This window comes from Cherax quadricarinatus, chromosome 10, assembly GCF_038502225.1.
Source record: "Cherax quadricarinatus isolate ZL_2023a chromosome 10, ASM3850222v1, whole genome shotgun sequence".
NCBI lineage: Eukaryota > Metazoa > Arthropoda > Malacostraca > Decapoda > Parastacidae > Cherax > Cherax quadricarinatus.
Window position 1 is genome coordinate 7,320,644 of NC_091301.1, and position 20,108 is coordinate 7,340,751.

The 20,108-nt window shown below is 40.9% G+C and overlaps 1 protein-coding gene across 1 annotated transcript in view; it reads left to right on the plus strand.

Moving 5' to 3' along the window:
* Positions 1-721: 721 nt before the first annotated feature.
* shop (sulfite oxidase) overlaps positions 722-20,108 on the plus strand; it is a 43,515-nt gene continuing 24,128 nt past the window's right edge. Inside the window, exons 1-2 of the mRNA XM_070083594.1 lie at positions 722-948; positions 11,392-11,592. Coding sequence (XP_069939695.1) covers positions 786-948; positions 11,392-11,592 — 364 coding nt within the window. The 5' untranslated portion in view covers positions 722-785. The remainder of the gene's footprint in view (positions 949-11,391; positions 11,593-20,108) is intronic.

The window sequence follows — 20,108 nt, forward strand, 5'->3', positions numbered from 1 at the left end:
TGTACATTATTCATTGAAACAAAACATTTTATGGCTTGGAAAATGCCACACCTATTATTAAAGAATCAGTGATCATTGACACTGCAGATCCTATTGAACAGAACTAGTGTGCATATTATTTTAAGTGGGAAACACCCAACCCATAATCAAACAACTGTTTTATCCTAAGTAATGGACTAGGAAGCCAAATGTAGTGCTTGTCTGCTTGCATCATCAGCACCTGACATAAGATTCTTACCTCATTCTCCATGAGTATTGTACATTTATTTGTAAAAAGTATCCTCTGCATAGCTTGATAAAGCTCATCGTGAGGTTGTACCAGTTTCAAGGGCCATCTGAACTGCAATGTCAGCATGCTTTTGGCAAGAGAGTGATTGAATGAATAATGGAGAAGGCATTTTCTCCAGATGGGGCACAGTAACTGTATTAGAAAGATGGGGGGGGGGGCTGTATAGCGAGTTTTTGGTTATAAATTTAAATGTCCGTATTAGCGGAATGCCATAAAGCAAAATGCCATAAAGCAGGGCCCTGCTGTATAGTATTTACACTCTTAAAGGATATGTGCAACTCAGATGGTCATTTAAATTGTCATATCCATGCACTTCTGACTATTGAATAAGTGATGGTGAATGCATTCCTTCTTTAGGTTGCCCTGTCTTGATGGTAGACAACCAGTGTATTTAAAAAGTCATATTACTTACATGATATACAAATGAAAACACTTGTACTTTATTTATAAAATGTGATATTTCCAGTTTGAGGGCCTGGACACTGATTCTGCCTATATGCCTTATGGTGCAAGTATTCCAATTGAAAAGGCATTAGACCCTCATGGAGATGTTATTTTAGCATATGAGATGAACGGAAAGCCCCTTTCTCGGGATCATGGATATCCACTCCGAGTTATTGTACCAGGAGTAGTTGCTTCTAGAAGTGTCAAGTGGCTTGGTAAGTTTATCTTCACACATAATATGGATATCTTTGCTTGAAAATAAAATTCTGTTTAAAATTTATATATTTATATATTTTATGGGAGTTGACACTTTCTGCTACTGTGCTTGTGGGAGATTCTAAAGAGAAGTTGCAAAGGTTAGTGGATGAGTTTAGGAGGGTGTGTAAAGGAAGAAAGTTGAAAGTGAACATAGATAAAAGTAAGGTGATGAGGGTATCAAACAAGTTAGGTAAAGAAAAATTGGATATTACATTGCAGGGAGGGAGTATGGAAGAAGTGAATGTGTTCAGATATTTGGGAGTAAACTTATTAGCAGATGGTTTTGATGGGCGAGGTTAACCACAGTTGATGAAGAAAAAAAGGTAAGTGGTGATTTGAGATATCTGTGGAGACAAAAAACGTTATCCATGGAGGCAAAGAAGGGAACGTTCGAGAGTATAGTGGCACCAACATTCTCATGTGGGTGTGAAGCATGGGTTGTAAATGCTGCACAAGGACAAGGCTGGAGGCAGTGGAGATGTCATGTCTAAGGGCAATATGTGGGATAAATATTATGCAGAGAATTCATAGTGTGGAAATTAGGAGGTGTGGAGTTACTAAAAGTATTCAGAGGGCTGAAGAAGGGTTGTTAAGGTGGTTTGGTCATTTAGAGAAGGTGGATCAAAATAGATTGACTTGGAGGGTGTATAAATCTGTAGTGGAGGGAAGGAGGGGCAGGGGTCATCCTAAGAAAGGATGGAGGGAGGGGATAAAGGAGGTTTTGCGTGCGAGGGGCTTGGACTTCCAACAAGCATGCGTGAGTGTGTTAGATAGGAATGAATGGAGACAAATAGTTTTTAGGACTTGATGTGCTGTTGGAGTATGAGCAAGGTAACATTTATGAAGGGATTCAGGGAAACCAGCAGGCCAGACTTCAGTTTTGGAGATGGGAAATATAGTGCCTGCACTCTGAATGAGGGATGTTATTGTTGCAGTTTTATAACTGTAGTGTAAGTGCACCTCTGGCAAGACAATGATGTAGTGAATGATGAAAGTTTTTCTTTTTCAGGTCTTCTTGCTTTGGTGGGAGATGGCTGATGTGTTAATAAAATAAATATTGTCTGTTATACATAGCAGTACTATGTAACCCTTACGAGTTTAGTGCTTAAATTTATTGTAATAATATGTTCACATTCACCTTGTGTTTACTGTGTTTATTTAATCATTTTACTTGGAACACAGTTCATGTGCATTAACAGTGGCAGTAATATCCTCTATGCCATGGAAAAAAAAACTGATGATTTTAAATTAATCTTGGCATAATAAAGTTTAGTTTGGCTTTGCCTGTGTAAATGGCATAAATTTATCTACCATTGCAACAATTATAATTAAGGCCTTAGTATGTATCATAGAACACATTAAAAGCTATGTACCACTGTAATCAGTTATCATTTCCAAGAGGCAAACTGGTTTGATGATTGAAATGAAAAAATTCTGATACAATTTGTAGGTGGCTAATGTCAGAAAAGAATGTCTCAGCCTTGTACATATACATGTGCAGGAAAACAGTTCAAAATTATGATGGCCTGAAACAATTATGAGACAGCACTATTGAGGCTCCAGCATTTACTAAGTCATGGGTGGTTTCATATGGTAAAGGGCAGAGGAAATTTACAAAGTGTTAATATGACTAGAGCAGCTTCTGTTATGCTGAAGAGTGGCTAACAAGTTTGCAAAAATGTTTTGCCTTCATTAAAGGTGAAAGTGATTTAATAGGAACATTTACTAATCAAAATCTGTCTGTTTACTAGTTAATTTATTTTTCTCCAAGTGTTTCATCCACTTTTCTCTAATTTTTTTTCTGGTAAATTCTCACCAATGCTCGTCAGTGAGAGGCCTTTAATTTTGTTTGCTTTTTTAATGTTGTCACATGGTGTACCAATTTACCCTCTTGTAGTGAAATCTCAAGGATGTTAGCAGAGGATAGCTTAGTTTGTCTTTACTTTAAGACCCATAGTGCTATCCCATCTGGTTCTGTTACCTTTGTTTCAATATCCATTAGTTAAATTTTGATCATTTCAGAATATTGCAAGAGTCAGGCCAATGTTATCTACATTTTTTTTTTTATTATTAAAATAATGAAGTATACTACACGTGTCAAGCAGCCATATAAATAATGCATTTGTTCAAGAAAAAGGAAAAAAATAAAATTCATAATTCAATCTTAACCCTTTGACTGTTGCGGCCGTATATATACGTCTTACGAGGTACCGTGTTTGACGTATATATACTCATAAATTCTAGCGGCTTCAAATCAACCAGGAGAAAGCTGGTAGGCCCACATGTGAGAGAATGGGTCTGTGTGGTCAGTGTGCACCATATAAAAAAAATCCTGGAGCACGCAGTGCATAATGAGAAAAAAAAAACTCCGACCGTTTTTTTTTAATTAAAATGCTGACTTTGTGGTCTATTTTTGTATAGTATTTATGGTTGTATTCTCGTTTTCTTGGTCTCATTTGATAGACTGGAAAACATATTATAGAAATAGAGGTGATTTTGAATGATTTTGCTATAAAAAGAACCTAGAAATGGAGCTCAAAGTAGGGGAAATGTTTGATTTTTGCCAATGTTCAAAAGTAAACAAATGATGCCATTGTCCAATAAATGTCCAACTAGCCATTCTAATATGCAGTCATGAATGGGTTGATGTTATTTATACAATTATTACAGTATTGCAGTAGTCTGCATAATAGTAAGTCTTCTATTTTTTGTTTGAATAAAAATTCAAAATAGAAAGCAAGAGTAATATCAGAGGGGCCTGGAGACATGACTGATGAGCAAAGAAAATGTTATTTTAGAGCCAGGAATGTCTGCATTGTTCATTCTGGACCTTATTTTGAAATTGTCATATTTTTTAGTTTTCGTGAAATTAGCCAAATTGCAAATTTCTGACCACATTATTAGGTAGTTGAAATCGGTAAATGGGCAGTTTCTTGTACTCAATCGATAGAAAAAATGGAGTTCTAAAGAAATAGCTATGAGTTTGGGTGATTGGGACAATGGAATTAGCCGAAAATAGGGCTGAAAGTGGGCGAAATCGCTGATTTGTAAACAGCGCCGAGGTCGCTAACTTCGCGAGAGCATAATTCCGTCAGTTTTCCATCAAATTTCGTTTTTTTGGTGTCATTACAATTGGGAAAAGATTCTCTATCATTTCATAAGAAATTTTTTTTTTGTTTGTTTTTTTAAATTTTGCGACACCAGGAGACACCTCAGGATTGGGGGTTGCGACAGTCAAAGGGTTAACCCGTTGGCCGCTTCGGTCGTATATATACATCTTATGAGCCAATGTTTTTGACGTATTAATACACTAAAATTCTAGCAGCTTCAAATCAAGCAGGAGAAAGCTGTTAGGCCCACATGTGATAGAATGGTCTCCATGGTCAGTGTGTGCAGTATAAAAAAAAATCGGGGAGCCAGTGGTGCACTGTGGGAATGCCATTTTAGTAGTCCTTATTCAGCATGCCTAGCAGTAAGAAATATCTGACTCCTTGGCAAATCTGGGCCTCTTCTCTTCCCAAGTGATAGATCTAACAGATGGAAATGTCAGTGAAGATGAATTTCATGGTTTTGAGGAGTTTGTGACCGAGAGCAATGCCCAGGATAACAAGAAAGAAAGAAAGAAAGAAAGGTAGGTAGGTAGGAAGGCTGGTGGGGAAGAAGGCATGGGATCTCATGGGTGTTGACAGGCAGTAAGGGTAGTGAGTGATGGTGTAATATGTCCTTTTGACAGCTGCCACACCCTGACTCAGCACATTTAGAATTTCCTTCCCACACACACTCTGTCTCTGTGTCTGTCTGTGTCTCTGTCTCTGTGTGTGTGTCTGTTTTTTTTTTTTTTTACACAGGGTTTGACAAGGTTAAGGATCCCTAGCTTTATTGACAAGCTATTTACAGGTTAAGGATTCCTAACTTTATTGGCAAGCTCATTTGAAAGCATTTTTATCATTATGAGACAAACAAGTAGGGAACAGGATGAAGTTGGAGCCATCTGTGGGCCAGCATTTTCATTTGATCAGCTGTCTTTATCTCATTGACATCATTATGCTGTACGAATGTGTTCCTTACTCGAGTCATCCTGGGTATGTATGATCTCAGATGGAGTGATGTTCTGGAGAAGGGTACAGCCAGAGTGAAGTTGCTGCTTTCTGCCCATCTTGTGGCATAAAAGCTTGTTTCACGCTGTCCTCGAAGTGGATCTAAGTGTGGTACTTTGACAATATTGGCCTTGTACATAACAGTAAGCCCACCCACATCCCTCCTGTGTTGAAGGCTCTGCTGAAATGGCAGATCTATCCAGGATGGGTCAAGGCGAGAGATGAGACGTCTTGCTCTGTTCTCTACTGTCAAGCAGTCGCAGATGAGAGGGGGGGGCAGGCAAACCAAGAAAGTGGAGCATACTCAAGGTGTGAGCGTACTTGTGCCTCGTACAGAATCTTGCAACCCCTACTGTCAAGCAGACGTGAGATACGGCGAAGTGCTGTAAGCTTCCTGGCTGCCTTGATTGCAAGATTTACAACATGGTTCTTCATGGTCAGTTTGGAGTCAAATTTCACCCCAAGGATATCAACTTCTCCAGGTGCCAACACCCTCCCATTCATCCTTACTACTGCACCAGCATTACCATCATGGTGCCTAGAGACGATCATTTGCATTTTCTCAGGTGCAAATGTTACTTGCCATCTATTTCCCCAAGCTGATATAGCTCTTAGCTGGTGATTGATGTAGCTTAGAGCAGCTATCTCTCTGTCTTTCTCTCTGCCTCTCTGTCTCTCTCTGTCTCTGTCTCTCTCTGTCTGTCTCTGTCTCTCTGTCTCTCTGTCTCTCTCTGTGTCTGTCTCTCTGTCTGTCTCTCTGTCTCTCTCTGTCTCTCTGTCTCTCTCTCTGTCTCTCTGTCTCTCTCTGTCTCTCTCTGTCTCTGTCTGTCTCTGTCTCTCTCTGTCTCTCTCTGTCTCTCTCTGTCTCTCTCTGTCTCTCTCTGTCTCTCTCTGTCTCTCTCTGTCTCTCTCTGTCTCTCTCTGTCTCTCTCTGTCTCTCTCTCTCTCTCTCTCTCTCTCTCTCTCTCTCTCTCTCTCTCTCTCTCTCTCAAAAACTTCCAGAAGATAATAGCAGTTCTATGAAAGTGTCCAGTGACTATATATGTGTATATATATTACAGAAACAGGAAGGTAGGTAGGTAGGAAGGGATGATGACACACGATCATTTACCTAGGATAACTACCTAACACAGCTACCTGCTACTACTTTGAAGAAAACTGCTCAGACAAGGTGTTTCATCTGCTCACATACCAAAAAAAAAAAAAAAAAAAAAAAACATTCGTTTTATGTGTGAGGAATGTAAAACACCATTGTGTATGAAACCATGTTTCATAGTTACACAAGCTGCAGAACTTCTAGGAACATGTCCAATGACTGTACATTGGTATATATATATTATAGAACAATAATAATAAAAAAAATTTTGTATTTGTGTAAACAAGTTTTGTAAACTATATATATTGATAATTGTTTGTATGCTTCTTGTGTTGTATACAGCGAGTGTATATATGTACATTGCACTTTACTTTGGTCTCACAGGCTACATAAGTTACCTGAAAAATAAAGTAGTGGAAAAAAAAGAAACCTTCGAATGGGAGTAAAAAAAAAAGTTAACCGGGTGAGTGGCATTCCCCACTGTTGCCATACGCGGCTCATTTTCTGCCAGCTTTACTCCTCTATATCTCGGTAAGTGCTGATTGCAAAAAGTTTTTTTGGGGCTTAAAACAATCACAAAATTAATCTTATTTTCATAAGAAATTTTTTTTTTTTTTTAATATTCTTCGACCCCAGGAGACACTTCAGGATTTGGGGTTGTGACAGTTAAAGGGTTAAAACGCTCAGCAAATTACTTCTAACATTTTGGTAAGAAAAATAATTTTTTTCTTTTTCAAATATTTTTCGACATAGGAAGACAGTTTAAGAAATGAGCTTGTGACAGTCAAAGGGTTAAGAGAATTGAATATTCTTATCACGTGAAAGCCAGATTGCACTCTGTACAGCTACCATGGCCTGCACGAAGCGTAGAACACTTGTAGTGTGCTGTCACTTGTTACTATTATAATCATAACTAAACACTAAACTTATAAGGGTCATACAGTGCTAGTGCTATGTCATAAGTATGTACAGTATACAGTACCTATTTTTTAATCCATTTTCATTGTTACAAGCACAAAGTTTTTGCTTGTAAACAGTCTGCTAATGATTCACTGTACTGTGCTATATTCAGGGTACTTTGTAGTAATTAGCATAAATGTTGTCAGATATGTTGGGAGGGGAAAATGAGAGAGGAGGGTGGGAGGGAAGGAGAGGAAAGAAAAGAGACCTGGTTACAGATTTAGTAAAGGTCTAGAGGATGTGCTTGTACTCAGACATCATATAGGGGGGCTGGTGGATGTTCATTGTAAGTAGTTTAACGCTTTGACTGTCGGTGTTGTCAAGTGTGAATTTGAAATAGATTTCCTATGAGGGGATAGAGCCACTCAATGTAAGGTCACTGAGACCATCCAAACAGAGTTGTGAAAGTTACATCTCGCGCAATTGCAGATATTCGAAGACCGAGTGTATTCGGTCCTGCCCGTTGGGGGTATACCATTTTTGAATGTTGCAATGTTGCATTGGTTGTAAAAAAACGAAATAAGTATTTTTTAAATTTATTATACAAGTAGACAATATAAAAAACATAAATGGAACTTGTTTCTGAACAATTTGTAACCAGTAAAAAAATAGAAATAGGAACTACTTATCAACAATGACACATTGCAATGGGATGCAACTTACAAATGAAATATTCCTGAGTTCCCTGAGAAAGAACAATCATTTCACATCACTAATTTTGCAAATGAAAGTTCATGAAACAATTTTTATCCTTCTTTATGCACAGATTTACTTTACATATGGCACAGCAAAATGAGGATGTGACATGATTATTCTTTTTGCTGCAAAACTTGCATGAAAGCAGCTTACCTAACACTGGCCAGTGACCTAGCTGTTTATCCAGCCTCACACTGTCATCTGGCCTTTCTGCACGTTGGTACTGAAATGCAGATGGGTATTCCACCTTTGACAAAGCTTCATTACTGCCAACCAAAGAAGTACTGGGTGAATCTCGACTTCGTCTCATGCTGGTGCGGTTGAACTTTTGTCCTTTGGATCTTGCAGTGACAGAGATGTCAAGCCTGAATAGCTTCAGTGGTGTGCATGGCATGTTTAGTGACCTACAATCACGACAGTAAAGAAGCCATGCATTCACAACAGCAACATCCAAAACATAAGCAAAGAGCCGCATGTACCAACGCTTTGATTTCATTGGTGTTTTGTAAAGATGGACCAACATGTTACTTTTGTCGATACCTCCCATGTTTGCGTTGTAGTTCTTGATGATGCCTGGGCACTCAAAGTGGTCTTTCTTCTTTGATGCCTTGTCATATCTTTCAATAAGACCCAAAGGATAAACTCCGACATCATTTGTGACTAGAGTCACAACTTTGTTGTCCTTCCATCTTACAAGAAGGATATGATCATTGCTTTGGAAATCAAAATAGCCCCTGGCCACATTATTCTTTTGCATTTCTTTCACAGGCATCAGTTGTGGCTTACCACATCTATTATCACGTATTGTTCCAGTGTACCTGCAGTTATACTTGTCTCTCAGTACCTTGACCAAAGGTAGACTTGAAAAGAAATTATCAGCATAGACTGCTGATGTTTTTCTTTGGTCAAGAGATGCTGCAAGTACAAGAACAATCCTGGAACTCATTGGGAGTTTATTTTCTTCATTTGACAGCTTTATGTGATGGTTCTCAAAAGTTGGGTTACCTTGATACATCAGTATATCATGTATGATTCCATCTTCACTGCTACGACAGAAGAGTTTGAAACCCCACTTGTCTGGTTTGTTTTTGATGTATTGCCTTAGGTTTCCAGCTGTTTTACCCTTGAAAGCAACCATAACTTCATCAACAGACTGCTTGGGTGTAGCTGGAACTTTCAAGCAAGCTTTAGTCAGTCCATTGTAAAGAGGCCTTATTTTGTAGAATCTGTCATTATCCTTCTTTTTTGTGTTATCATTGAAATGAATGGTACGCCTCAGCAACCTAAACCTCTTTGATCCCATGACTTCTGCAACTTGAATTGTCCTACTTGCACTTCTCCAATAGTCCTCAATGGATGGCTGTACAGTGTAACCCATATACAACAGAATACCTATAAACCTAGTCATTTCCTCAGAATCTGTTTGAAAAGTAGTATGTATGTCTTTTTGCCTGGCATACAAATTAGTTTGAAATGTAATGTTGTCTATCATGTCTTGAGTAAAAAAGTCTGTAAAATAATCATATGCACACCTAACTTCAACAGGCTTTTCATGTTCATATTTAGGCAAAGGGTCATTGTGGATGTCCTCATTCTTCCATTTGGTGTCTACTTGAGAAGCAAGATCATCTTGAAGCACTTCTTCATCAGGGTATTCCTCCATAGTAATACGTTTCTTCCTCTTGTTCAATTTTTTTTTTTTTGGTGGTGGCGCAGCTTCCTCCTCCCCATCTGTTGACACCTCTGCATCTGGTGGCAAGAATTCATCCTCACTATCCAGGAAATCCATGTCATCTGAGTCTTGATCTGAGTCAGTATCATCCCAAACACAGACAAATTTCGAGGTAGCCTTGGAGGACTCACCGTAGAACAATTTCTTATTGATCTGGAAGGACAATAAAAACATTCTGTACACACCCAGACCATTACTGAATTCATATATACACTACCAAATTCTATTGAAATATTTATATACCGAAACTTGAAAACTGCACCTAAAAGGGCAGGAACGGCCGTGCATGGTCCTATTTTGTTGCACTTTTTTCATTTGCATGGTGCACTCGTAATATGCTTCACAACGCCTTCATATATATATCAAAATATGGCTAAACTATTCATTTACACACTAGACACACAAATCAGTACTTACCGACATTGTATTGGGTGAAATGCTTCAGTATATAAGGAGCACTATACCGAGAAACACGAGTTTTGGCGCCGGCAAGGTAGAAGTGTTTACATTCTGCTGTCTCGACCAATGGGAAGCGAGCAGCCGCCATCACCGCTCAGCCTGGGCGACTCAGGGAAGGTCTGTGATTGGTCAGAAATAGAGAATGGGAACCTAGATGCGCGGCGGGAGTTGTAGGACGTGCGCAAAAAACCACGCTATGAGGACAGACTTCACTCGGGTCTGCCCGGTAAAGGGTATGCCAAAATTCTAGTGGCTTTAAATCAAGCGGGAGAAAGCTGGTAGGCCTACGTGTGAGAGAATGGGTCTGTGTGGTCAATGTGCACAGTATAAAAAAAAATCCTGCGGAAGGCAGTGCATAATGAGAAAAAAAAAACTCCGACCGTGTTTTTGGATTAAAACGCCAACTTTGAGATACATTTTCGTATAGTATTTATGGTTGTAGTATTCTTGTTTTCTTGGTCTCATTTGATAGAATGGAAGATATATTACAGAACTAGAGATCATTTTGATTGGTTTCACAATGAAAAGGACCTTGAAATTGAGCTCAAAGTAGTGGAAATGTTCAATTTTTGCCAATGTTCAAGAGTGAGCAAATGGCGTCACCATCCAGTACGTGTCCCAATGGCCAGTCTGATATGCAGTCATGAATGGGTTGACATTATTTATACCATTTTTACAATAATACAGTTGTCTGCTTAACAGTAAATCTTCTATTTTTTGTGTGAATAAAAATTCAAAATAGAAAGCATGAGTAATGTAAGAGGGGCCTGGAGATGTGACTAATGAACAAATAAAATGTTATTTTAGTGCCAGGAATGTCTGCATTGTTTATTCTGGACCCTATTTTGAAATTGGCATCTTTTTTAATTTGTGTGAAATTGGCCAAAATGCCAATTCCTGACCACTTTATTGGGTATTTGAAATTGGTAAATGGGCAGTTTCTTGTACTCAGTTGATAGAACAAATGGAGTTCTAAAGAAATAGCTATGAGTTTGGTCGACTGGAACAATGGAACTGGCCGAAAATTAGGCTCAAAGTGGGCGAAATTGCTGATACGTATATATTGCCGATATCACTAACTCCACGAGAACGTAATTCCACAAGTTTTCCATCAAATTTTGTACTTTTGGCATTATTTCCATTGGGAAAAGATTTTCTTATCATTTCATAAGATTTTTTTTTTTTCTCGAATATTTTGCGACACAGAGATACACTCCAGGATTTGGGGTCTCGACAGTCAAAGGGTTAATGAACCATACCAAACTCGTGTGGCAAATTTATATAGCACATATGGATTTAGACGTACTGTACAGTGAAAAAACATCAGTTGTATATTTTCTACCATTGCTTTGATTTTCAGGAAAAATTATTATATCAACACAAGAATCTACTTCACACTGGCAACAAAATGACTATAAAGGCTTTGCACCAAATGTAGATTGGGATACAGTTGACTTCAAAAAATCTCCTGCAATCCAAGAGCTACCAGTCATCTCTGCAATCTGTAATCCTTTAGAAGGGGAAAGAATTAAAGTCGTGGATGGCAAAATTAAAATGAGAGGTAAGTAACATTTAATAATTCTTCATTTCCTGTTAGTATTTGTTTTGATGAGTACAGTAAAATCTCAGTTTAATGGACCTCCCATTAATGGATTTCGGATTTAATGAACAAAAATTTGGCTGGACACCCAGTGAACACTGGAAAAAGTCGAGTGATTTCAGATTTTGTCCATTGATTTTATACTTGTTCTTTTTAATGAGGACCTATATATTTTACTTTATTTAACTTTTTTACCAGATGCATTCATGCTGTGTGTATGTATCATGTATCATTTACAAAGAACTTAAATTTATTTGGTAAAGATTGGTAAAGAACTATAGATTTATTATATATGTTGTTAGTTCATGAATGGTTGTCAGGTAGGTGGGGGAAATGAAAAATGGGTAGGTGGGTGGATAGCCACTGAACCTTGGAGAAGAGGGTCCAGCTCCCATGAGGGGGTATAGGAGAGGAGGAGTAGGTTGGCTGGGAGCAAAGCCAGAAAGCCTGGGGCTCGGACTGGTGGCCATTTACCTTTGCTGTAACAGTCCTTCCTTGTCTCACTGCCTCCCTTCATGCCTTTCTCCGTCCTTCCTTGCATCTTGCTGCCAGTCATTTGTTCAAGTGTTAGAAAGATAGTCCCCCATTTGTTCTGTGAATAGAAAGCTAGCTAATCATTTGTCTTGGGGTTAGAAAGTTAGCCAGTCATCCTTACCAGTTGTTAGGTAAGACACATATGCAACAGTTAGACAACTTTATTCCGAAACGTTTCGCCTACACAGTAGGCTTCTTCAGTCGAATACAGAAAGTAGGCAGGAACAGTAGAGATGTGAAGACGATGTAATCAGTCCATCACCCTTAAAGTCGTAGAATTTGAGGTTGTCAGTCCCTCGGCCTGGAGAAGTTCAGTTTCATAGTCAGGAACTATCTGAAGATCAAGCGACAGTGCGGAGACTTAAATACTGTCGGAAGGAGAGGTGCAGGGTAGTAGTAGTAGTAGTAGTGAGAGGCCACTGAGAGGTCATGTCCCTCTCAGATCCAACACTTCTCACTTGAAAAGCTTGTCCAAGGTGTTTTCTGTACCAAGATGCCACGTGTTGCAGTGTCTGACAAGATGAACATCAAAATGGTATATAATACCGACAGGTTGTTAGGTAAGACACATATGCAACAGTTAGACAACTTTATTCCGAAACGTTTCGCCTACACAGTAGGCTTCTTCAGTCGAATACAGAAAGTAGGCAGGAACAGTAGAGATGTGAAGACGATGTAATCAGTCCATCACCCTTAAAGTCGTAGAATTGGAGGTTGTCAGTCCCTCGGCCTGGAGAAGTTCAGTTCCATAGTCAGGAACTATCTGAAGATCAAGCGACAGTGCGGAGACTTAAATACTGTCGGAAGGAGAGGTGCAGGGTAGTAGTAGTAGTAGTAGTAGTAGTAGTGAGAGGCCACTGAGAGGTCATGTCCCTCTCAGATCCAACACTTCTCACTTGAAAAGCTTGTCCAAGGTGTTTTCTGTACCAAGATGCCACGTGTTGCAGTGTCTGACAAGATGAACATCAAAATGGTATATAATACCGACAGGTTGTTAGGTAAGACACATATGCAACAGTTAGACAACTTTATTCCGAAACGTTTCGCCTACACAGTAGGCTTCTTCAGTCGAATACAGAAAGTAGGCAGGAACAGTAGAGATGTGAAGTGTTGGATCTGAGAGGGACATGACCTCTCAGTGGCCTCTCACTACTACTACTACTACTACTACTACTACCCTGCACCTCTCCTTCCGACAGTATTTAAGTCTCCGCACTGTCGCTTGATCTTCAGATAGTTCCTGACTATGGAACTGAACTTCTCCAGGCCGAGGGACTGACAACCTCAAATTCTACGACTTTAAGGGTGATGGACTGATTACATCGTCTTCACATCTCTACTGTTCCTGCCTACTTTCTGTATTCGACTGAAGAAGCCTACTGTGTAGGCGAAACGTTTCGGAATAAAGTTGTCTAACTGTTGCATATGTGTCTTACCTAACAACCTGTCGGTATTATATACCATTTTGATGTTCATCTTGTCAGACACTGCAACACGTGGCATCTTGGTACAGAAAACACCTTGGACAAGCTTTTCAAGTGAGAAGTGTTGGATCTGAGAGGGACATGACCTCTCAGTGGCCTCTCACTACTACTACTACTACTACTACTACTACCCTGCACCTCTCCTTCCGACAGTATTTAAGTCTCCGCACTGTCGCTTGATCTTCAGATAGTTCCTGACTATGGAACTGAACTTCTCCAGGCCGAGGGACTGACAACCTCAAATTCTACGACTTTAAGGGTGATGGACTGATTACATCGTCTTCACATCTCTACTGTTCCTGCCTACTTTCTGTATTCGACTGAAGAAGCCTACTGTGTAGGCGAAACGTTTCGGAATAAAGTTGTCTAACTGTTGCATATGTGTCTTACCTAACAACCTGTCGGTATTATATACCATTTTGATGTTCATCCTTACCAGTACTGATTTACTGCCTCTTCCCTGTCAATCTCCATTCCTTCTTGCCTCTCACTGCTTCACTCCATCCCTCCTTGCCTCACTGCTTCACTCCATCCCTCCTTGCATCTCATGCTTCACTCCATCCCTCCTTGCTTCACTCCATCCCTCCTTGCCTCTCACTACCTCACTCCATCCTTCCTGCCTCTCACTACCTCACTCCAGCCTTCCTTGCCTCTCACTGATTCCTTGCCTCCTTCCCTGCCTCTCTCTCTCCCTCCTTACCTCCTCCTCTCTCTCCTTCCTTCCCTCCCTGCCCCCTGTCCATTTCTCCTTGTCTTTTTTTTTTTTTACACAGGGTTTGACAAGGTTAAGGATCCCTAGCTTTATTGACAAGCTATTTACAGGTTAAATATTCCTAACTTTATTGGCAAGCTAAGAGCTGTTACCTACATCAGCTCATTTGAAAGCATTTTTATTGTTATGAGACATACAAGTAGGGAACAGGATGAAGTTGGAGCCATCTGTGGGCCAGCATTTTCATTTGATCAACAGATTTTATCTCGTTGACATCATTATGCTGTACAAATGTGTTCCATACACGAGTCATCCTGGGTATATATGATCTCAGATGCAGTGATGTTCTGGAGAAGGGTACAGCCAGAGTGAAGTTGCTGCTTTCTGCCCATCTTGTGGCATAAAAGCTTGTTTCACACTGTCCTCGAAGTGGATCCAAGTGTGGTACTTGGACAATATTGGCCTTGTACATAACAGTAAGGCCACCCACATCCCTCCTGTGTTGAAGTCTCTGCTGAAATGCCAGATCTATCCAGGATGGGTCCAGGCGAGATTTGAGACGTCTTGCTCTGTTCTCTACTCTGTCAAGCAGTCGCAAATGAGAGGGGGGGCAGGCAAACCAAGAAAGTGGAGCATACTCAAGTTGTGAGCGTACTTGTGCCTCGTACAGAATCTTGCAACCCCTACTGTCAAGCACATGCGAGATACAGCAAAGTGCTGTAAGCTTCCTGGCTGCCTTGATTACAAGATTTACAATATGGTTCTTCATGGTTAGTTTGGAGTCAAATTTCACCCCAAGAATATCAACTTCTTCTCCAGGTGCCAACACCCTCCCATTCATCCTTACTACTGCACCAGCATTACCATCATGGTGCCTAGAGACGATCATCATTTGCGTTTTCTCAGGTGCAAATGTTACTTGCCATCTATTTCCCCAAGCTGATATAGCTCTTAGCTGGTGATTGATGTAGCTTAGAGCAGCTGGCATTTCTTCTCTTGGATAAGTAAATGTCAGTGTACAGTCATCTGCATATGCATGTGATTCTGGGATGAGATGAAGAAGGTCGTTGAAGTAGACATTCCATAACAATGGTCCCAGCACGCTTCCTTGTGGAACACTTGCCCCAATAGGATGTCTTGCTGATTCCATTCCATTGAGAACTACACTTAGAGATCAACCATGAAGGTAATCACTGAGGAGACGTAGTGTAGAGCCTGCAATTCCCAATGCTTGAAGTTTTGCTAAGAGGCCCTGGTGCCACACCCGGTCGAAAGCGCCAGCAGTGTCCAGTGCTACCACACAGCTGACTTTGGATTCATCCAGTGACTGGTGCCACTTAGTGGAGAGGTTTAACAACAGATCAGCAGCAGAGTAACCTTTCCTGAAGCCATATTGACGGTCACAAAGTAGTGAGTGGTAGTCAAAAAACTCTGTCATTTGTCTTGAGATTATTGTCTCAAGGATCTTACCAGTGATTGACAGGAGTGACACTGGTCTGTAGTTGCTGATTTCTGCTCTGCTTTCTTTTTGTTAACAGGGACTACATTTGCCTCTTTCCATAGAGAGGGCCATTTACACTGTACTAGGCAGTGCTGAAAGATGCGAGTCAGAGGTGCTGCTAGCTGGTCTGCACATCTCAGCAATCTTGGGCTCAACTTGTTTGGGCCCACAGCCTTTTCTTGGTCAAGCGATTTAGGAAGGAAATGCACTTCCTCCTGCCTTATTGTCACCACTGACAGTTTTGACACAGTTCTTGCAGCTAGCCAAGGAGGGTCCCTTACTGGATCAGGAACTTGCATTTTGGTAGCAAAGTATTCAGCAAAGAGGTCCGCCTTCTCTTGACTACTAGTAGAGGTGGTCCCATACTGTCGATTTAGAGGTGGAATGAGTTCATCAGGCAGATAACCTTGTCTGTCCTTGACCAGGGACCACCAGGTTTTGGAGCCTACCCTACCTGATGCTAGCTTTCTTTTAGTGTTCACCTCCCATTTAGCAATGGCCCACTTTTGAACATCGCCCATATGCCTACAGGCTTGCCTGTGCAAGTTCCTGTTATAGGTGGTAGGATATCTCTTACACCTTCGCCATGCTTTGTACTTAGCAGTAGCAGGCTCTCTATAACGAAAGCCAAACCAAGGCTGATCTGTAGGCTTCGTCACATATTGCCGGTGAGGAATGTGTTCTTGTTATAGATTAACCCTTTGACTGTCGCGGCTGTATATATACGTCTTACGAGGTACCGTGTTTGACGTATATATACTCATAAATTCTAGCGGCTTCAAATCAAGCAGGAGAAAGCTGGTAGGCCCACATGTGAGAGAATGGGTCTGTGTGGTCAGTGTGCACCATATAAAAAAAATCCTGGAGCACGCAGTGCATAATGAGAAAAAAAAACTCTGACCGTTTTTTTTAATTAAAATGCCGACTTTGTGGTCTATTTTGGTATAGTATTTATGGTTGTATTCTCGTTTTCTTGGTCTCATTTGATAGAATGGAAAACATATTATAGAAATAGAGGTGATTTTGATTGATTTTACTATAAAAAGAACCAAGAAGTGGAGCTCAAAGTAGGGGAAATGTTTGATTTTTGCCAATGTTCAAAAGTAAACAAATGATGCCATTGTCCAATAAATGTCCAACTAGCCATTCTAATATGCAGTCATGAGTGGGTTGATGTTATTTATACAATTATTACAGTATTGCAGTAGTATGCATAATAGTAAGTCTTCTATTTTTTGTTTGAATAAAAATTCAAAATAGAAAGCAAGAGTAATATCAGAGGGGCCTGGAGACATGACTGATGAACAAAGAAAATGTTATTTTAGAGCCAGGAATATCTGCATTGTTCATTCTGGACCTTATTTTGAAATTGTCATATTTTTTAGTTTTCGTGAAATTGGCCAAATTGCAAATTTCTGACCACATTATTAGGTAGTTGAAATCGGTAAATGGGCAGTTTCTTGTACTCAATCGATAGAAAAAATGGAGTTCTAAAGAAATAGCTATGATTTTGGGTGACTTGAACAATGGAATTAGCCGAAAATAGGGCTCAAAGTGGGCGAAATCGCCTCTCTGTAAACAGCGCCGAGGTCACTAACTTCGCGAGAGCATAATTCCGTCAGTTTTCCATCAAATTTCGTTTTTTTTTGGTGTCATTACAATCTGGAAAAGATTCTCTATCATTTCATAAGAGAAAATAATTTTTTTTTTTTTAATTTTACGACACCATGAGACACCTCAGGATTGGGGGTTGCGACAGTCAAGGGGTTAAGGATGTGTCCAGTGAAGGCTTTCACTTGGTTGTCAACATCCCCTTGGAGAAGAGCATTCCAATCGGTGGTGGCGAGCTCAGAGCAAAGGGCTGGCCAATTACCTCTTTCCTACAGCCAGGTTGTGCATGTGGACTCCTCACCTCGTTCTGTTGGGATCTTAAGTGTCGTAAAAACAGCCTTGTGGTCAGACGATCCAACGTAGCCGAGGGGTTGACAAGTGACTATACCTTCTGCCAGATCACTCACTACTGGGTCAAGGGAGGAGCCAGAGATGTGAGTAGGGAAATCAACGTTTCTCATGTCAAATACTGCAAGAAAGTCATCAAAGTCCCTCTGTATAAGGTGTTGGTTGAGGTTACCAACAATTATGATATGTTGACAGTTGTGTTGTAGCAGAAGGGAGTCAATATTTTCCATTAGGAAGTTGATGGGGTCTGCATGTTACCACTGAGGTCTGTACATTGCACATGCTAGTACAGAGGTACTAGTGTTTATGCAGAGCTTGAAGAACATCATTTCAAGATGAGTAGGGGTGGCAACATCAATGTGCTGGGCATGAACACTTTTAGAGAAGCACACAGCAACACCTCCTCCTTGCCCTTGCCTGTCTCTTCTCATCCATGAGGTGTAGCCAGCAATTCTTGCAAAATTTTCTGGAGTCCTGTCATCCAAAAATGTTTCAACAACAGCTATCATGTTGGGACGTCGAGTGTTCACAAAACTGTGTGTGAGCTCTCCAACATTAGTGATGAAACCTCTAATGTTGGCCGACAGGATGCTGATAGACTTGCTCCTCATGATGTGGTCAGCTTAAGGTTGTGGGCATGTAGGGCATGTAAGGTGCCTGCCCTTGAGAGAGGTAGGGTACTGAGGCAGCTGCAGGGATGTAGGTCTGTGGTCTTGTATAAGGCCCAGTACCACCTGCTGGGCTGAGATAGGAGTAGCTGAGTGGGTGACGTGTGAGTGTGTTCACCAATTCAGAGATCCTGCTGCTTTGTTCTGAGAACAGGTCTCTAAACAGGTGGTCCTGTCTGTCAAGTTCCTTTTTCTTCCGACACTGGTCCTCCTGATGTCCTTTCTTGTAGCAGTAATTGCACCTGGTATCTCGCAGGCAGTTGTTGGCAGTGTGCCCCTTCTGGTGACAGCAAGAGCACAGCCTAGGTGCCTGGGAGGGTGGACTATGATTTCTTGCATCTCCTGTGTTTCACAGATTTGTCCTCAGGTTCTGCTGCTGGGACTGTGTTAGTGGAGGGTGAGACAGCTGTAGATGTCTTCCTCCTCCACATCCTCTTCCACGTCCTCTACCCTATCCTCTACCAGTTCTGACAGATGTGTCCCTGCTGTTCGTACTTTGGCACAGTAGGTGATTAGGTGTAGTGATAGTTCCCTGATTATTAACTGCACCAATCTCTGGTGGAGAAACTCCTGACTCAGAACTTGCCGATGAAGCACTGCTGCCAGATTCTGGAATAGTGTCGGCAGGTGTGCTGACAGGTGTAGGATCAGAGATGGTATGTGCACTGGCTAGTGGACTGGCAGTGGCTGAAGCAGAGATGTCAGGTGTAGGAGAATTAACAGATCCAAGGCTTCCTTCGTTGCTGGGAAGAGGATTTGTTCCCTCTGTGGTGGTCAGAGGAATTGTTAGAATTCCCAAAGGTAGTGTTTTGAACTCTGTCAGTCTGTGGGACCTTAGCGGTGACAGAATTCCACCAGTTATTTACCCCTGAGTTAAGCTCAGTGTGGAACTACCAGTCTTTGTCAATAGTGTCACCACCAGCTGAGCAGCTTACGTCACTTGATGTAGGCTTGCACTGACCTTCTACAATAGCTTGGAGGTTATCTAATGATTTGAGGAGCTCATGAAGTGCTTCCCTGTGATGGATTATCTTAGCTGCAACTTTACAACACAGCCCAAGAGGGCAGTCTTGATCTTTGGACTGAAGTCCCTGAGGTAAGACTTCTGAGCCTTCCTCCTGTAGCTCCAGGCTTGTATCCACATATACCACAGGATTATGGATATCCTTCAATTTTCTGAAATTTTCAACCTGGCTGGAACAAAATTCTTCTTCTGGAATGCAATCTGTGTGGCAGTAGTTGGAACAAGTAGGCTCCTTACATCTAAGAAGAATTTTGTCCCTTGTGGTATACCCACAAACACTGCAGTAACTACTGGGACAATAGCCAGATAGCGTAGATATTCTTGCTATTTTGCAATGTGAAGTCATCCCAGAGGAGGCTTGTAGGTTTGCAATGAAGTTCACAGGAGAGAGAGAGAGTGGGTGGTGGTATCGTGGGTGGGGTGGAGTATCGTGGGTGGGGGTGTTTATAACGGTGGGTTGTGAGGGCAGGCAGTGGGCCGGCCAGCTGGAAGTGTTGCCTTCTCACTATCACTTAATAAACACTGTTTATGCTATCCACTTTTTCACTAAAGGAAGATGTTACACAAATCACTATGTTGCATTGTACCAGAAGCT